At 36.0% G+C, this 18,671-nt stretch overlaps 1 protein-coding gene across 8 annotated transcripts in view; it reads right to left on the reverse strand.

Annotated features, from left to right (window-relative positions):
• Positions 1 to 18,671, reverse strand: part of MYBL1 (MYB proto-oncogene like 1) — a 48,464-nt gene that overhangs the window by 22,357 nt on the left and 7,436 nt on the right. For all 8 annotated transcript variants that reach the window (XM_054561679.2, XM_002819142.6, XM_002819141.6 and 5 more), the window contains exons 2-8: positions 15,287 to 15,392; positions 14,570 to 14,641; positions 11,982 to 12,074; positions 10,264 to 10,484; positions 8,516 to 8,690; positions 6,056 to 6,130; positions 5,376 to 5,480 (exon numbers count right to left, since the gene is read on the reverse strand). In XM_054561679.2, coding sequence (XP_054417654.2) covers positions 5,376 to 5,480; positions 6,056 to 6,130; positions 8,516 to 8,690; positions 10,264 to 10,484; positions 11,982 to 12,074; positions 14,570 to 14,641; positions 15,287 to 15,392 — 847 coding nt within the window. The remainder of the gene's footprint in view (positions 1 to 5,375; positions 5,481 to 6,055; positions 6,131 to 8,515; positions 8,691 to 10,263; positions 10,485 to 11,981; positions 12,075 to 14,569; positions 14,642 to 15,286; positions 15,393 to 18,671) is intronic.

Below are 18,671 nucleotides of genomic sequence, written 5' to 3' on the forward strand. Positions count from 1 at the left end.
TTACATGTGGAAGCTAAAAAAGTAGATCTCATAGAAGTATAGAGAAGAATAGTGGCTACTAGAGGAGAAAAAGGGGAGTCAAGGAAGGGAAGCAGAGAAGGGAGAGTAGCCAAAGGTTGGTTAATGGATATATAAGTACAACTAGAAAGGAGGAGTAAGTTCCAGTGTTCTATAGCACTATAGGGTAACTATAATTAACAGCAACTTGTTGTATATTTTCAAATAGCTATAACAGCAGGATTTAAATGTTCCCAACACAAAGAAATGATAAATGTTTGAGGTGATGGATATGCTAATTACCATGACTTGACCAAGACACATTGCATACATGTATCAAAATAGTACACTGTACACCCAGAAAATATGTACAATTATTATGTGTCAATTAAAAATAATAATAAAAGCAAAAAAAAACCCTTGTGTCTTATTTTATCATATACTATCCTGTTTCTTGTGTAGGTTCCCATTGCAGAGTAAAACCTGAAGTCAGAGATTATGTTATTTTTCTTTATCTGTTTAGAAATGTACACTAGGCAATTTACTTATCTTGCAAGCCTAGCTTTCTAGTGTTTTATAATTTAAAAATTAAAAAAGAGGCCTTGAAGAGTTATGAATGAGAAACAACATGTAAAGTGTGTAGCATTGTTCAACAGAACTTTCTGAGATGATGAAAATGTTCTATATTTCCAGCTGCTCAATATGGGAGCCACTAGCCATATAAGCAACTGATATGTGGCTAGTGCAACTAATGAACTGAATTTTAAGTTTTGTTTAAAATTAAATGTGGCTAGTAACTACCATATGGTAGACAGCACATTGGAAGTCTATAGGAAGCAATGAATAATGGTAACTATTACTACTAAAAGTAAAAATTTTCAGAATGTTCTAGAGATTCACAACAAAATGTTACATTTCAACTTAAATAAGGTAATAAAACACTGTTGCAAAGCAAATTCAATGTGTTTTATAAATAAAAGAAATTAAAGTAATCTTATTTCATTATTTTCCATTTCATTAGCATAGCCACCTTCTGACTTGACAATCACTTTCAGGAGACAGCATGGTTTTCCTGTCATGCTGGAGGGAACACGTGGTTCCCTCCAAACCACATACCTTTCAGCCGGTATGTAGGTGAGAAAAAGATCCAACACACAAAGAGGGCAATAACTGGGCCCAGTGAAAAAACCATAGGTTGCAATCAGACAAACCTAAATGTGAATCTCTTTTCTTTTTTTGTTTTTTGAGACAGGGTCTCGCTCTGTCGTCCAGGCTGGAATGCACTGGCCTGATCTCAGCTCACTGCAAACTCCACCTCCCAGGCTCAAGTGATCCTCCCACCTCAGCTTCCCGAGTAGCTGGGACTACAGGAGCGCACCATCACACCTGGTTAATTTTTGCATTTTTTGCAGAGACAGGGTTTCACCATGTTGCCCAGGCTGGTCTCAAACCCCTGACCTCAAGTGATCTGCCCGCCTCAGCCTCCCAAAGTGTTGGGATTACAGGCGTGAGTCACTACATTCGGCCCTAAATGTGAACTCTCTAAAGAAATTCTACCCACTTAACAGAGTTAACATCAGGATTACCAAGCATACATATAAAACATTCACAAGAGTAGAGCTCAATGGATACTCAGTAAAATGGCAGTCAATATTGTCACATAACTGTTTAGAAAAAAAAAACTTAGGCAGGGCACAGTGGCTCATGCCTGTAATCCCAACACTTTGGGAGGCCAAGGCAGGTAGATCACGAGGTCAGGAAATCAAGACCATCCTGGCCAACATGATGAAACCCCGTTTCTACTAATAATACAAAAATTAGCTGGGTGTGGTGGCACATGCCTGTAATCTCAGCTACTCGGGAGGCTGAGGCAGGAGAATCGCTTGAACCAGGGAGTTGGAGGTTGCAGTGAGCGGAGATCATGCCACTGCACTCCAGCCGGGAGACAGTGTAAGACTCCCTCACAAAAAGAAAGAAAAAAATGCTTTATATGTGTATGGAGTCTATTCTACTGGCTGCAGCAACTTCCCTCTAGATTTCAGAATATGCTTATTCAACCAAATCTTCATGAGAACAGATTTTAGATAGTGAGTTCTAAAAAGAAAATAACTTTCTTCCTTTTTAATGCAAAATATTCATTCTTTTAGTTATATTTTTCCTGTTAAATTAAAAAAGGGTAAGATTCTATTAAAAATCCAAAATGGTTTAAACATGATATAATCATCTACAAATGCTGATTCTCTAACCATAATTCTTTGTGGCTTTTTTTTTTTTTTTTGAGACAGGTTCTTGCTCTGTCACCCAGGCTGAAGTGCAGTGGTATGATCATAGCTCACTGCAGCCTCAAACCGCTGGGCTTAAGCAATCCTCCCCCCTCAGCCTTTTGAGTAGCTGGGACTGCAGGCACGTGCCACCATGCCTGGCTAATTTATTTATTTATTTTTAAGATGGGGTCTTGCTCTGTTGCCCAGGTTGGAGTGCAGGGGTGTGATAACTGCTGACTGCAGCCTCGACCTCCCAGGCTCAAGTGATCCTTCTGCCTCAGCCTCCTGAGTAGCTGGAACCACAGACATGTGCCACCATGCCTATCTAATTCTTTTAAAATTTTTTGTAGAGATGGGGGTCTCACTATGTTGCCAAGGCTGGTCTCAAACTCCTGGGCTTAAGTGACCCTCCCACCTCAGCCTCTCAAAGTCCTGAGATTACAGGCATGAGCCACCAAGCTCAGTCTATTTGTAGCTTCTTAACAAAACAAATTAACTTTAAGGTAAGTATATGTCAGGTCTTCCTAGTTGCTAATGGTTTTTGCAGTTTCAAAACAGAAACTGCAACATAGGGAAATCTTGTCTCTACAAAAAGTATTTTTTTTTTAATTAGCCAAGTGTGGTGGCACACACCTGTGGTCTTAGCTACCCAAGAAGCTGAGGTGGGAGGACTGCTTAAACCTAAGAGGCTGAGGCTGCAGTGAGCCATGATCGTACCACTGCACTCCAGCCTAGGCAACAGATCAAGACCCTGACTCAAAAAACCCCCCAAAAAAAAAAAAACAGAAATTGCTTTTCTTATGGTATATATCTTGCCTATTATAATCAATAAATATCATTTTTATTAATATCCTCTTAAGTAGTATAAAGACATCACCAGTTGCCTCATAATACTATTTCAAGATCTCAGGTTATCTTCTTAGTAATTTTGCCTGAGTTCCCAGTCACTCTCAATATTCTGTCCTCTCAGTACCAAACAAAAAACAAACCAACCAACCCTTTTCTAAATGTAAAAAGGGGCAAGGAATGGTGGCTCATGTCTGTAATCCCAGTACTTTGGGAGGCCAAGGTGGGCAAATCACTTGAGGTTAGGTGTTCAAGACTAGCCTGGGGAATATGGTGAAATGCCATCTCCACTAAAACAATTTCAAAAATTAGCTGGGCATGTTGGTACATGCCTGTAATCCCAGCTACTTGGGAGGCTGAGGCAGGAGAATCACTTGAACCCAGGAGCCTTCTGGGTAGTTAGGACCACAGGTGTGCACCACCACACTTAACTAATTTAAAAAAAAAAAACTTTTTGTAGAGCCAAGATTGCGCCACTGAACTCCCGCTTGAGTGAGAGAGTGAGACTCTGTCTCAAAAAAAAAAAATAATAATAATAATAATAATAATAAGGCTCAAGGCATTATTTTAAATTTTTAAAAATGTTATTTAAAGGAAGGGTAGGATGAAGGGAGGGACAGGGAAATATGTGTTAAAGAATATAAAATCACAGCTAAATAGAAGGAACAAGTTCTAGTGTTCTATATCACTGAAGGATGACTACAGTTAACAATATTAAATAGTTTCAAATAGTTAGAAGCGGGGATATTCAATGTTCCCAAGACAGAGAAATTATAAGTAATTTGAGATGATGGATATGCTAATTACCATGATCTGGTCAGTATACATTACATGTACGGAAACATCACTGTGTACCCCACGAATATGTACAATTATTTCTCAATTTAAAAATTTTAATTTGGCTGGGTGCGGTGGCTCACGCCCTAATCCCAGCACTTTGGGAGGCTGAGGCGGGAGGATCACGAGGTCAGGAGATCAAGACCATCCTGGCTAACACGGTGAAACCTAGTCTCTACTAAAAATATAAAAAATTAGCCAGGCGTGGTGGCGGGCGCCTGTAGTCCCAGCTACTCAGAGGCTGAGGCAGGAGAATGGCGTGAACCCGGGAGGCAGAGCTTGCAGTGAGCCGAGATCGTACCACTGCACTCCAGCCTGGGCAACAGAGCAAGACTCTGTCTCAAAAAAAAAAAAAATGTTTAATTTAAAAACCTAAGAAAAGTCATTTAAATATAAACTTGTATCTTTATTTTAACCAATCTAGCATAACCTGCTTAATTCTACTAGAATGACTACCTTAGATCCTAATTTAACACTCCTAGTTAGTCTCATCAACCAAATCTTACACAATAGTTTTCACATGTGGTAACCAACACCCAACATCTATATAAAATTTCTTCTTTTAGAAGAATTGTTTAGACAGCATAAAATCTAAATGTTCCTTTTTCCATATATTCTTAGTGTTATTACTTTTTTTAATTTACTGAACTCATATTCTAAATCTAGTAAATAGGAAAAAAATTTCAAAGAGAATAAAAATAATTTTGGAGCTCATAAATCCCTCTACATCTATTCAATTCTTTATTTTAAAAAGAATTAAACCCATCATTACATGGAATGTCTAAAATAAAGCCAAAGCCTAATCTAAACACACATAATTTTCACAAATATATGTGTGTGTATATATATATATATATATATACACACATATAAAATTTTACTTTACATCTGCTTTGCATTTATGACTCAAGAAGTATCCTAATACAGAACACTGTAAATTATGCTCAAAGAAATGCATATCAAAATCAGGCAACCTTGGGCCAGGCACAGCGGCTCACACCTATAATCCCAGCACTTTGGGAGGCCAAGGCAGGAGAATCACTTGAGCCCAGGAGTTTGAGACCAGCCTGAGCAACACGGCGAAACCCCATCTCTACAAAAATAAAAAAAATTTGTCAGGCATGGTGGCAGGCACCTGTAGTCCCAGCTACTTGAGAGGCTGAGGTGGGACATCATGAGTCCAGGAGGTCAAGGCTTCAGTGAGCAGTGATTACACCACTGCATTTCTGCCTGGGTGACAGAGCAAGACCCTGTCTCAAAAAGAAAAAGAAAAAAACAGGCAACCTCAAAGTTGCAAACGAAAAAAAAAAAAACTATTTTTACTCCATATTAAAATCTGCAGTCATACTGAGTATGCTTTCTAGCTGATAAAAATGACAAAAAGCATATATGAAAGATTCTAACAATACAAATAACAAGCTTATTTCTTACTGATGGAATTCGCTTTCTTCTAACTTCATTCTCAGCTGACATAAGAAGCAACTCAAGTTCCTTTATTTTCTTTTCCTTATCAGGATCTTCATCAGTGAAGGGTTGCTAAAATAAGTTAAATAAAAGAGAAAACAGGCTACTTACATAATTGCTTTATTATTAGTGTTCTCATTTTTATTTTCTTCTATGCAACATGAAATATATTTTTCCTAATAAAGCTTAATGCTACTAAATACTAACTACTCATTATCACAATCCCTCTGGTATCTAAAGAGGTGCTGGTAAATATTTTCAACTTAACAGATTTGGGAAAATTTTAATGCCTTAAAAAATGTTGCATCATCTCTATCAGCTGAAATGTATGTCTGAAATATTTTAGATTTTTAAATCTTAATACATACATTCTATACAATTTAGCAAAAATATGTCCATTCCCAACTTCAATGCTTTACCTTGAAAGAATGAAAGGACTGCCATACTGGAATCATCAATCATATTTGTACAGTTTATATCTCTTCAAACTCACTTACACACTTTCTTCTTTAAGGTTAGAGTACTCCAAGTAGGACAGATCATATTATTTTTATACTAGTTTAATAGATGAGGAAATAGACACTATTAGGCTTTTAAAAATGTGACTGAACACATTTCCTTTGGTTTTTGTTATAAATAAAAGTTACCTGAATAAAGGCAGAAGTAGGCTGAACATGTTCTATACAATTGCCTTCAGGTGACACATACTGATACCCAGGGATCTAAAAAGTAATTAATGCATTATTATCATACATATAATGCTATATAAATGTTTAAAATCTGAAGCAAATGACAAAAACTTTTGACACAGTATCAACATAAAAAACTTAGAAAGTACCTGTATTAATTTTGAAATTTTATACCTATACTTTCTTATCTATTAAATAATAACTATAGCTCCACTCCTAGAATCTATGATTAAAAGTCGTAACACTTAGAAAAGACTTTTTTTCCCAGATGAAATATGAGAATTACTTATCCTAGATTTATCAGCCAGTGTATTAAATCTGACATTCACCAAATATATTTAAACATCTACTATTAGAAGGGTTGCTCTATCTCCTAAAGAAAACAAAGTAATTGTGTTCCCATGTGTCCATATGAATGAAGCACTCACAAGGACAGAGACCTGAAGCAAGTTTTTCAATGTTCATATCTCCCACTTTTATCACCACCCCATGCCAAAGTCTTCTTCTATTACTTGTCTTAGAAAAACAATCAGAATCACTCATATACTTTTAATAGATATACTGATGATAGGCTAAGTATCATTCTGCTTCTTCTCTAAAACATCTGTAATAAGAATTTTCAAGATACATATAAATTTAGTAAGCAGTAGTGGAAAGAAATATGAGAGGTGTTTTTAAAAGCCTTAAAATCGGGGCCAGGTACAGTGGCCCACCCCTGTAATTCCAGCACTTTGGGAGGCTGAGGGGGTATGGTCGCTTGAGCCCAGGAGTCCAAGACCAGCCTGGGCAACATGGCAAGAACCTGTCTTAACAAAAAATAAAAAAATTAGCCGGGTGTAGTGGAACACGCCTGTAGTCCCAGCTACTCAGGAGGCTGAAGCAGGAGGATCACATGAGCCCAGGAGGTTGAGGCTGCAGTGAGCTGTGTGCGCACCACTGCACTCCAGCCTGGCAACAGAAAGAGACTGTCTCAAAAAAAAAAAAAAAAGCCTTAAAATCAAAAACGATAAATATGAAATTGTCTGCTTTCCATAATAGTCTACCTAAATCACTATATAATGCAGAATCATTATGTATAACTTCTAACATAGAACTTAACTTTTAGAATACTCGATTAGTACCACTTATCGCTCAACTTGGTAACTCTAATGAATTAGAAACGTATCTTTCCCAAACTTTCCATGAAAATCTGTGACAGTATTTTAAACCCATCTTTTTTTAATCAAGTCACACATATAATAAAATTATTTTATTAGTTTAAATTAATTGAATAATGAATATATCTAAATTAAAAGGGAAACAATTCTTACAGTGTGAGAAATATCCTCATCTTTCCAACATATTTAGATTAAGACTGTTAAATACTCTGTTAGCCCCATGTATTATCTTTCTATGAGTTAAAAAAATAAATTTAAATGATAATCTTTCTAAGATAGGAGCAGAATGTTTCAGTTTATGCTGCTGAAATCTAGACTCTAAAGAAAAATGTGAAGAAACATAATAAAAACCTTAAGGTATTGAGTATCAGCAGATAATTATACTGTCTTCACATGTTTTCCTATTGTTAATGAAAATGTCATTATTCTAAGTGGTTCTTTTAAAATGATGCTTAAAAAACTTAACAATGTCCACAAAATGTCAAAAATCAAATCTGAGGCATAGTAAGCACAGATTTTTAATATCTTGCCCAATTTTATCTTTTGGTAGACAACTACTAAGTCCTGACTTAATCTTTACAATTTATGTGACAAGAACCAAGAATTGCTCATTTTGAAAAATGGCATAACAGGTAGACAGGGAAATGTAAAACAAATCCCATGAAGACTTCTACACTAATTTCTTCCAAGTAGAAAAATGCACTTAAGGGACAACATAGAGCTTGCCCCATTTTGAGCTCATGTAATACCTACTTTAATGAATCATCTAAACAAAGACTAAAATTACCCAAGTGATTAGTTATTAGGGGGAAAAGCAAAGCTGAATGCCAGCAAAGTCCAATTAATTACCACACCCCCAAAACAACTACTTATTTTTTGCTACTTTCTCTTTTAAGCCATTTTATATATACCTACCTCTTAGAGATAAGCAATACTATAATTACGCCAAAATTTTTAAAATGGAAAGTACAATAGAACGTTAAAGCACAGATGACCATTAGCTTTGAATCATAAATGAAGATTCAAAGAATCAGAGTATTAGGAAATGTACATAGTTTCTTAATGTAAAAATTACATATAAAAGGAAACATTTTAATAAATTTGTTCTCAAAATACTTATAAATCAAAGTTACACATTTTTCTCAGTTTGTCTATTTACCCCTTAATACGCATTGTATTTGTCCTATTAAGAAACCAAACACCTTCCCATATAGCAACTTAAGAAAATTTTTTAAATAATAAAGGTATTAAAAGTATGTGCCTGAACAGGTATGTAAAACTGATTCTGGGTTTGCATATGATCCATAGCTGCACAAGGTTTGTGTTGAAGTTTAGATGAAGATCGTTCTGATTTTATTCCATCTTGTAAATAGCCCTCCTGTTCCACTTTTCTTCGCATAGTAGAATTCCAATGATTTTTGATAGAATTATCAGTCCTAAGAAAGGAAAGGTATGATTTAAAAAGAAAAAAGGGTTCCACAGATTTCAACACTGTGTTAACTTGTACAAAGTGCTTAAAACAAATTTTTACACTGATGAAATTAGATATTTTTTTCTTAATTTTTCTTTTGGAGTTTCTACTCTGGAAGATAGGTATTTTTTAAAAATTCAAAAGATAAACTGTATGTGCATATGTCAGGCATAGTTCTAAGCACCAGAAATATTGCAGTGAATAAGGCAAAGTAGGTCACTGCTCTCATGGAGCTTACACTCTCCTTGGAAGTGTGGGAATGGGAAGGAAGGAAGAATAGAAAAACAAATAAATAAATAAAAAAATTCAGTACAATGCAAATAAAGTAGGATAAGAAAAGTGGGTAACAGAGTAATTTTGGTTTGGTTAGAACAAACCAGCTATACAAGAACAGAAAGAAAAAAAGAGCATTCCAGATAAAGAGTATAGCAAGGGCCAAGGTCTTAAGCCAGGAACAAACATGATCATGAAAAGCAAATCACAAACTAAAGAATCCCAGTATTCTTTCTCACTTCTTAGAACAAAATATTTATGGTAAGAAAGAATTCATTGGCTCCCTTCTTATCTAAGGTTCCCTTTATAAAAATGAAAATCTTCAACCTATGGCTACTTGTAGTGCAAATTTCATCCCTCATAAAATATACACACATAAAGCACATTTTCAGTAAATGTTAAGGCACTAAGCTAGGTTCTATGGAAAGTAAGAAGACGTATAAGAGATTAAAAGTATCTAGACCTGGTTTAATAACTTGAATAAAAAATTTAACACTATGCCTTAATATCTTATCTATAAAACAAAGATAGCAATGTTTGCTCTGTATACTTTCCAAGTCTATAAAAATTAACAATACACGTAAAAGCACTTAATGCTATAAAGCACTATACAGATAGAGATTACAGCAACAAAAACAAATGCGTATCTTCTAAGTTATGAATTTTCACAAGGTTGTTGGTCTGCTGTACTAAACACTATTAGAAAACATGAACCAGTACAATGTAGAGTGTACTTAGCACATCACTGCCTCTGAGGAAAATCTGGTATTTTAGCCACATGGATATATACACTAATTCCATGGTTTGGATCACACCATAATTAATTAAGATTGAATTTTCCCCAACACACTTTCATAGCAGTTTACTGCAGCTAGCATATCATTCCCTGGTCTTACACATAGAACGCAATATGAAAGAAATCTTAGATTTATTCTTTTCCAACATAGTTTATACAAAGGGGGTCTCATTTGATTGACACTGATATGTCAACATGATTTTAGGAGTGTATTAAATGTTCATATAATCTAAAATCTATCATTTTATTGTACAAATTATTGCCATAAAATAATTCATTAAAAAAGTAATCATACCCTTTACCACAGAATTTAGTACAAGTGGTCCCAAAAGGTTGCTTATGTTATATAGTCTACACTTTAATTATAAATTTAAAAAAAAGCTGTCGGGGACTCGCAAATGTATTTAACAGTAAGGTAATAAAGGTCATGTTTAAGTACAGAAAAATATATATACATTTATATAAGCACCTTCCTGGAAGTAGTTTGGCAATTTCTGCCCAACGATTTCCCAACCGCTTATGTGCTTCATAGATGATCCTGTCCTCCTCTTCTGTCCAGGAAGATTTCTTTACCTCAGGATTCAGATGATTATGCCATCTTTCTCTACACTGCTTGCCTATTCTTCCTTTTAAATGTTTTGCAATTAAAGACCATCTTTTTGGCCCATATTTCTGAACTAATTCAATAACCTAGGAAACAGAAAAACAAAGTTTAAAAAAGCATTACCTTGAAAGAATTTTAAAACATAATTCAAGAATACCATTTTAAATAAATACATTAAATCCAAGCCACAACTATAATTTGTTAAAAAAAAATTACTAATAAATACCCCTTTAGCATTTGCCAGCTTCAAAAATTGATTCCAAACTCATCTAAAAATCCAAGGGGCTAATTAAAGACTCTTGAAATTCAATTGCTTTCACACACTATTAATTTGAAATAACTGTAAACATGCTGAAACTTGTGCATTTTCTACTCTTACATCTAAAAAAAAAAAAAAAAAAAAAAAAGCTTCAGCACAAAGCCAAAAGCAAAAAACAAAAAAACAATTAGGAAGCAGAAAGATTCTACCAGGTTATTGGTTATCATTTCTTCCTTTCTCAAACTGAAAAGACACAGATTTTATTCTTTTCTCCACATTTTACAGTTGTTTTTATTTCACCTAAAATTGCAAGAATAGTTATTCCAGCCCACTTTACCTCACTGCCCTATGTCAAATATCACCTCATAAACATTTTATATTGGTAGACTAAGTGTAATATATATTAATATTTTCACTATATGTATCTATTTACTATCTTTAAAAAATAAAATTTCAGGCTTTGGTAAATGCATTTTTAAACAAGATCACACATTTTAAAACTTATAAGTAGCCATCAAGCAAATCAGAGCAGTCTAGGTGAAGTAACTTTAAACTTTGTTCTGGCTGGGCATGATGGCTCACCCTCTAATCCCAGCATTTTGAGTGGCCAAGATGGGCAGATTGTTGGGCCCAGGAGTTAAAGACCAGCCTAGGCAACATAGCGAGATTCCATCTCTACTTATTTAAAAAATTTAAAAAATAAGAATAACAAATAAAGTTTGTTTTGAGCAGGAGTAAGGATGCTCTAATTCCTCAACTGCATTAGCAACTTTTATGACTTAAAGGGCATTAACTAAAGAGTGCAGAAACACTTCTATTCATCTCCAACTTTATAGCACAAACAATGACCTTGATTTTTAAATCACAAAACCTTTGGAAACATGATGCTCTGACATCTGTCTAATCCTGGGACTCATTATAGGTTAAGAGAAAAAGTTAAGAATGACTTCCGTGCATATCAAGTTATTAGATGTAAAAATAAAATGAAAATCTGTTTTAAAATGTTAGATTTTTGACAAAAAACTATACCCTAATAGTTGTGAAACTGAGCTCAAAACAAGGTAACTAACCTTACAGCAAGTATTTTTCCTTCTGCAAACCAAACTCTCAGAAAGAAAGGGCTGTATGTTATACTTGGTTTGACTCAATTTTCTAAAAACCCAACAACATTTCCAGACACTTAACATTCAATTCTTATGCAAGTAGCCTCCAGAGAACAAAATCAAAGTGACTTAAACATGTACTTCATATGTCAAAACAACACATTAAAAAGAAAAAAGCTAGTCTACCTACATAGTAAATATAAAGAATATGAACACATTACCCTCTGATCTTCTTCTTTAGTCCAAGGACCCTTTATCAATTCAGGATTTAAAACTTTCTGCCATCGATGCTGGCACTGAAAATCAGAGCGATTCTGAAAAAATTTAGATGATTTTGTTATTAAACAACTGTCTTCCAGAAAACAAGTCAGCCTGAATTTACGTCTCACATCCTTAGAACAAAGACTTCAAGAATAGTGTATTCAATAGCATTCTTTAAACATGTAACATTTATGTTACATGTCTCTGTCCCAATTATGTTTTTTCTTAATTATAGTAGTCAATAGGGCTTAGACTACAAATAAAAACAATTTATTTAAAACTAAAGTGTGTATCTTTACACTACACCTTATAATACAGAAGCAGCAAAGATAAAACACAGATAACTGAAATAAAGAAATGGATTTAATGCTGAGGAATAAAAAGCAGTGGACAGAAAACTACACAAAGCTGACATAAGAACTCAAATAGTGCCAGGCGCAGTGGCTCATGCCGGTAATCCCAGCACTTTCAGAGGCCGAGGTGGGTGGATCACCTGAGGTCTGGAGTTCGAGACCAGCCTGACCAACATGGAGAAACCCTGTCTCTACTAAAAATACAAAATTAGCCGGATGTGGCGGTGCATGCCTGTAATCCCAGCTACTCATAAGGCTGAGGCAGAAGAATCGCTTGAACCCGGGAGGCGGAGGTTGTGGTGAGCCGAGATTGTACCATTGCATTCCAACCTGGGCAACAAAAGCGAAACTCTCATCTCAAAAAAAAAAAGAAAAAGAACTCAAATAGCCTATCAGTCTGGATTCACGTAGTTCAGCAGTACCTAACTATAAAGTTTTAAAAAAATGTAAAGGCATTGCTATACTACTGCATGGGATCAAAAGGATGTTATAAATTATGACTCCAAGTTATTAAGAAAACATTACATAGTCTACATAGAAGACGCATGTTACATTTCAATTAAATTGGTTAAGTGCTGACACTTAAAAAGAAAATGAATTCACCAGAATAAGAAAACCTACGCAGTATCTGGGTAGAAACATCTCAAATTCCAAAAATAATAAATGAAGCCTTATTTTAGTCAGTCCAGAACCTGGTAACTCCTATATATTACAAGGATAATGACACCTAACACTTTATTAGTGATTCACAGTTTACAAAATTGTTAGCTCATAAGATTACAGAAAATCTAGAAACATATAAAGGGACAGATAAAAATGTTGTGTCTACCAATGGCTCTTTTGCCCAATGTACTTAAAATTATTTTTATTCAAACTCAGCTTCATTTATGGCTTCTGTACACCAACGCTGATCCATTTTAAGGCTGACACTTTCTTCAAAATAATCAGGTTGCTCCTGTATATCCTTGTAGCATTTCTGTTAATGCTAATGTAAATAACTTTTCTAACCTAGCTTCCATTTATTGAACACCTGCTAAATATTAAGAATTATGCCAAACATCCTATATGTTATTTCTAGTTCTACACAACCATACTACAGAAACAAGTATGATTATCTAGACATTATAGATAAGGAAGGTGACAAAGAGACTAAGTAATTTTTCCATGCTCATGGAGCTGATATTTGAACATAATTCAAACTGACTCCAAAATTTATGCTCTTTCCATTACTTGATCTCAATTTTTGGGTTACGTTGAAAGGCATATGACAATATAGAAAAAACATAGTTAACATGGTTTCTGAAACCCAAAGTAGTCAATATTTAAATTCAAATATGTATATTTTCCCTCACTACTCATAGTGTATTAAGGATACAAATAAGAGCATATATGAGGACTGGGCGCAGTGACTCACGCCTGTAATCCCAGCACTCTGGGAGGCCGAGGCAGTTAGATCACCTGAGGTCGGGAGTTCGAGACCAGCCTGACCAACATGGAGAAACCCCGTCTCTACTAAAAAAAAAATACAAAAAGTTAGACGGACATGGTGGTGCATGCCTGTAATCCCAGCTACTCGGGAGGCTGAGGCAGGAGAATCGCTTGCATCTGGGAGGCGGAGGTTGCAGTGAGCCGAGATCGCACCATTGCTCTCCAGACTGGGCAACAAGAGCGAAACTCCGTCTCAAAAAAAAAAAAAAAAAAAGAGTACATGTGAAAATACTTCATAAATTATAAAGTTATATAACGAACAGCAGGTGAATAGTAGTATGGTAAACAATAGGCATAATAGTTTTTAAAATCAACATTTTAAAAGGTAAGCCTCAGATGATAAACTTTTTTTAATAGGGCTTTTCTGGATTTTTTGGTTAGCTATCAAATATCTCAACATATTTCTCATAGAATGTTTTAATGTGTATTAGCAAATATTTATAAGGTCCCACATACATTTATCATCATTTTTGTTTTAACTTAATAATCTTTTTAGGCCCCTGGATAAACACGTTACTAGAAAACCAGACTCTAAACCAGACTCTCTAAGCCATTAGCAACCAACTACAGGCGGACCAAACAAACAGGGATGTTTTTAGGAAGGAAACCTAAAATTAAAATATGTAAACACATTTTTGAAAAATAGCAAATTTAACCCAATGCCTTAAACCAGCCATGTTAGAAATATAATTTAATATTTCACTTACTTGAAGATGACTAGCAATTAGAGTCCAATCATCAGTTCCATGTTGTTCAACCAACTTCTTTAATTTATCATCCTATTAAAACAGTACGAAAATTAGAAAGCTTTCCCCTGTCCTTTTCCTCTACCCCTAAATATAGATAACTCTCCAATTCTATTAAAGAATATCTGGTAACCATAGAATAACCAAAGCCATCCACTATAATACAAATTCCTCCATTTATTATACTGTTTCTGTAAGTTCCAATGTCATCAGTTATTCCTGTCTCTGGTTGAAGAAAAAGAACATACAGTTAATTTGATGCGTACCTTTTCTCATATTTTGTTTTTAAATATCTTTCATAACTATAGTAGCATTTTTTTTGTTTTTGAGATGGAGTCTCACTCTTCAGCCAGGCTGGAGTGCAGTGGTGCAATCTCGGCTCACTGCAACCCTCTGCCTCACAGGTTCAAGCGATCCTCCTGCCTCAGCCTCCCAAGTAGGATTAGGATTACAGACATGCACCACCACACCAGGCTAATTTTTGTATTTTTAGTAGAGACGGGGTTTCATAATGTTGGCCAGGCTGGTCTTGAACTCCTAACCTCAAGTGATCCGCCCATCTCGGCCTCCCAAAGGGCTGGGATTACAGGCGTGAGCCACCACACCCGGCCATATAACTATAGCAGTATTAACCAATAAATACATGTAAGAAACTATGAGACCTTGTCAGATAATTACCTCGTCCCTTGTCCATTTTACTCTGTTCCAGAGTTTCTTCAGTCCTTTTTGTTGGGGTACTTCATAATCATGATCGGCATACTGAAGGTCATCATCCTCATCCTCACTACAAAAAAACACAATTTGTGAAATCAAGAATTTTATTTAAATTTGTAAATTCAAACATTGAACTTGTGTGTGCAGGTATGACTGAAGAAATCATACAGACTACAAGACATATTCACAATGAAATTATTCAAAGTATAAAAAATTAAGAGTCAGACAACGGGGTGGGGTGGAGCTATACTTTTTGTTTGTTTTTTTGTTTTTTCTGAGACGGAGTCTCGCTCTGTCGCCCAGGCTGGAGTGCAGTGGCGTGATCTCGGCTCACTGCAAGCTCCGCCTCCCAGGTTCACGCCATTCTCCTGCCTCAGCCTCTCGAGTAGCTGGGACTACAGGCGCCCACCACTACGCCCGGCTAATTTTTTGTATTTTTAGTAGAGGCAGGGTTTCACCGTGTTAACCAGGATGGTTTCGATCTCCTGACCTTGTGTTCTGCCCGCCTCGGCCTCCCAAAGTGCTGGGATTACAGGCGTGAGCCACTGCACCTAGCCTGGAGCTATACTTCTTACTGACACCAAACACATGAGGTTGGATATGCCACTATGGGAAAAATCATAACCTTGTACATCATGTTAAGGAATTTGACCTTTATTCTTTATTTGACCTTTATTCTAAAGAGTTAAATAATTTTAACACAGCAAAAGACAAGAGACAGATATCTTGTGTTTTAGAAAAATCAATGACAAGAGTGTGGTGAAACTGAAAAAGAAAAACCAATTAGTAATCTTCACAACCCAAGCAAGAAATTATTGGGGCCTGACAAATGGTAATGGTAAAATATAAACCACAGCCAATTAAAAGACACAATAGAAGTGACCCAATTAACAATACCAACAACAAAACATTTTTAACATCTAAAAATATTTTTAACATACAAGATAAAGGTACAGTAAGTGACAAGACACTACATGAGACACAGAAGTCTTGAACAAATGGAAGAACATTCTGACTTTTTTTTTTTTTTTTTTTTCAGACAGGGTCTCAGCTTGCCCTGCCACCCAGGCTGGAGTGCAGTGGCACAATCACAGCTCACTGTAGCCTCAAACTCCCAGGCTCAGGCAATCCTCCCACCTCAGTCTCCCGAGTAGCTGGGACTACAGGCATGCACCATCATGCCCAGCTAATTTTTTCTATTTTTTGTAGAGACGGGGTTTTGCCATGTTGCTCCACCCCCAAGGCTGGTCTTGAACTCCTGAGCTCAAGTGATCCTCCTGCCTCAGCCTCCCAAATCCCACGCTTGGGATTACAGGCATGCATCACCATGCCCAGCCTCCTGACCACATTCTTGGATAAGAAAACAATATTATAGATATGTCCATTCTCTAATTTAGGGAGATGGCCATTCCCCCTAATTCATAAATTAAATTAAATGAATAAAAATACCAATAGACTTTGGGAGGGAACTAGACAAGCTGAATCTACAATTCATATGAAAAAAAATCAAGAAGAATGGCGAGAAAAGTTTTAAAAAAGAATAATCAGAGAATTACCACTACCCAATATCAAAATACGGTGTAGAGAAATAAAACAGAATGGCACTACCACATGAACAAACACACAGATAAATGGAACAGAACAGAACATTTAGAAAAGAAAAAAGACCCACATGGAATTTGGTAAATTATAACAGTAACATTTCAAATCAGTGGAGTAAAGGTAGACTTTTCAATAAATGGTGTTAAGACACTGGGTAGCCATTTTTTAAAATTAAGATGGGCTGGGCGTGGACACCTGTAATCCCAGCACTTTGGGAGGCTGAGACGAGCAGATCATTTGAGGTCAGGAGTTCGAGACCAGCCTGACCAACATGGCAAAACCCTGTCTCTACTAAAATTGCAAAAATTATCTGGGTGTGGTGGTATGTGCCTGTAATCCCAGCTACTTGGGAGGCTGAAACAGGAGAATCGCTTGTACCCAGTGAGCCAAGACTGCACCACTGCACTCCAGCCTGGGCAACCGAGAGAACCTCTGTTTCAAAATTAAAAAAAAAAAAAAAAAAAAAAAGATGGTGTCCTACTTTACAATAAAATAAACTGGAGTGAAGCAATTATTTACATTTTTTACATGAAACCATAATAGTACCATAAGAAAACAGAAAAGAAGTCTACTTTTCATATCCTTGAGTAAAAGACAGGTAAATGGTGACAAAAATCTGGAAGTGATAAAATAGATCAACCAAGGTAATGATATTAGGAATTGAAAGAAATATATTAAACTGAGAGATATTTAAAAAGTAGAAAAGAAAGGATTTTGCAACTGATAGATGAGGGACATGGAAGAAGGAGGAATTAAGGATGACTCCAAAGTTTCTGGCTTTGAAAACATAAGTAGAGCTGTTTACTATGGAAAATGATAGAAGGAGAAACAGAACTTTGGGAGAGAGAAGAAAATGGGGAGACTATGTACAGTTTGGGACTAGCTGTTTTCAAGGTACTTGAAAAATACACAGGTGGATGTCTGGAACAGCACTTCCCAACAGAGATATAATACAAGCCACATATGTAATTTTCTAGTAGCCACATTTTTTAAAAAAAGAGAAATAAGTGAAATGTACTTCAATAGTCAATATTCTTTAGCTTAATATATCAAAAATATAATCATTTCAACATGTAATCAATATAAAAAAGTATAAATGAAACGTTTTACATATTGTTTTCTTACTAAAGTCTTCAAAATCTGGTGTGTGTTTTGTAGTTAGAGTTCATTACAATTCAGACTAGCCACAGTTCAAGAGCTCAATAGCCACATGTGGCTAGTGGCTATCCTACAGGGCAGAGTAAATCTAGAAGGCAAATGAGCATGTGGACCTGCTCAAATATAAGGTCTAGGGTAGAGATGCAGTTTTGGCCAGCATACAAAGAATAGTTGAGGGCACAGGATGACCCAAGGAAAATTAATAAAGTGAGGAAGGGGCCAAAGTCAGAACCTGAGTTGATGGAGTAAAAAAAAAAAAGCAATTTTAAAGAATAAAGCCCCATAAAAAAGGGCAAGCCTTAATGATAAACTGAATTAGAAGGTCAGGCGTGGTGGCTCACACCTGTAATCCTAGCACTTTGGGAGGCTGAGGCAGGCGGATCACGTAAGGTCAGGAGTTCAAGACCAGCCTGGCCAACATGGTGAAACCCCTACTAAAAATACAAAAATTAGCGGGGCATGATGGTGGGTGCCTGTAATGCCAGCCACTCGGAGGGCTGAGGCGGGAGAATCACTTGAACCCGGGAGGTAGAGATTACAGTGAGCCGAGATCGCACCATTGCACTCCAGCCCGGGTGACAGAGCGAGA

This window comes from Pongo abelii, chromosome 7, assembly GCF_028885655.2.
Source record: "Pongo abelii isolate AG06213 chromosome 7, NHGRI_mPonAbe1-v2.0_pri, whole genome shotgun sequence".
In the NCBI taxonomy this organism is placed as follows: domain Eukaryota; kingdom Metazoa; phylum Chordata; class Mammalia; order Primates; family Hominidae; genus Pongo; species Pongo abelii.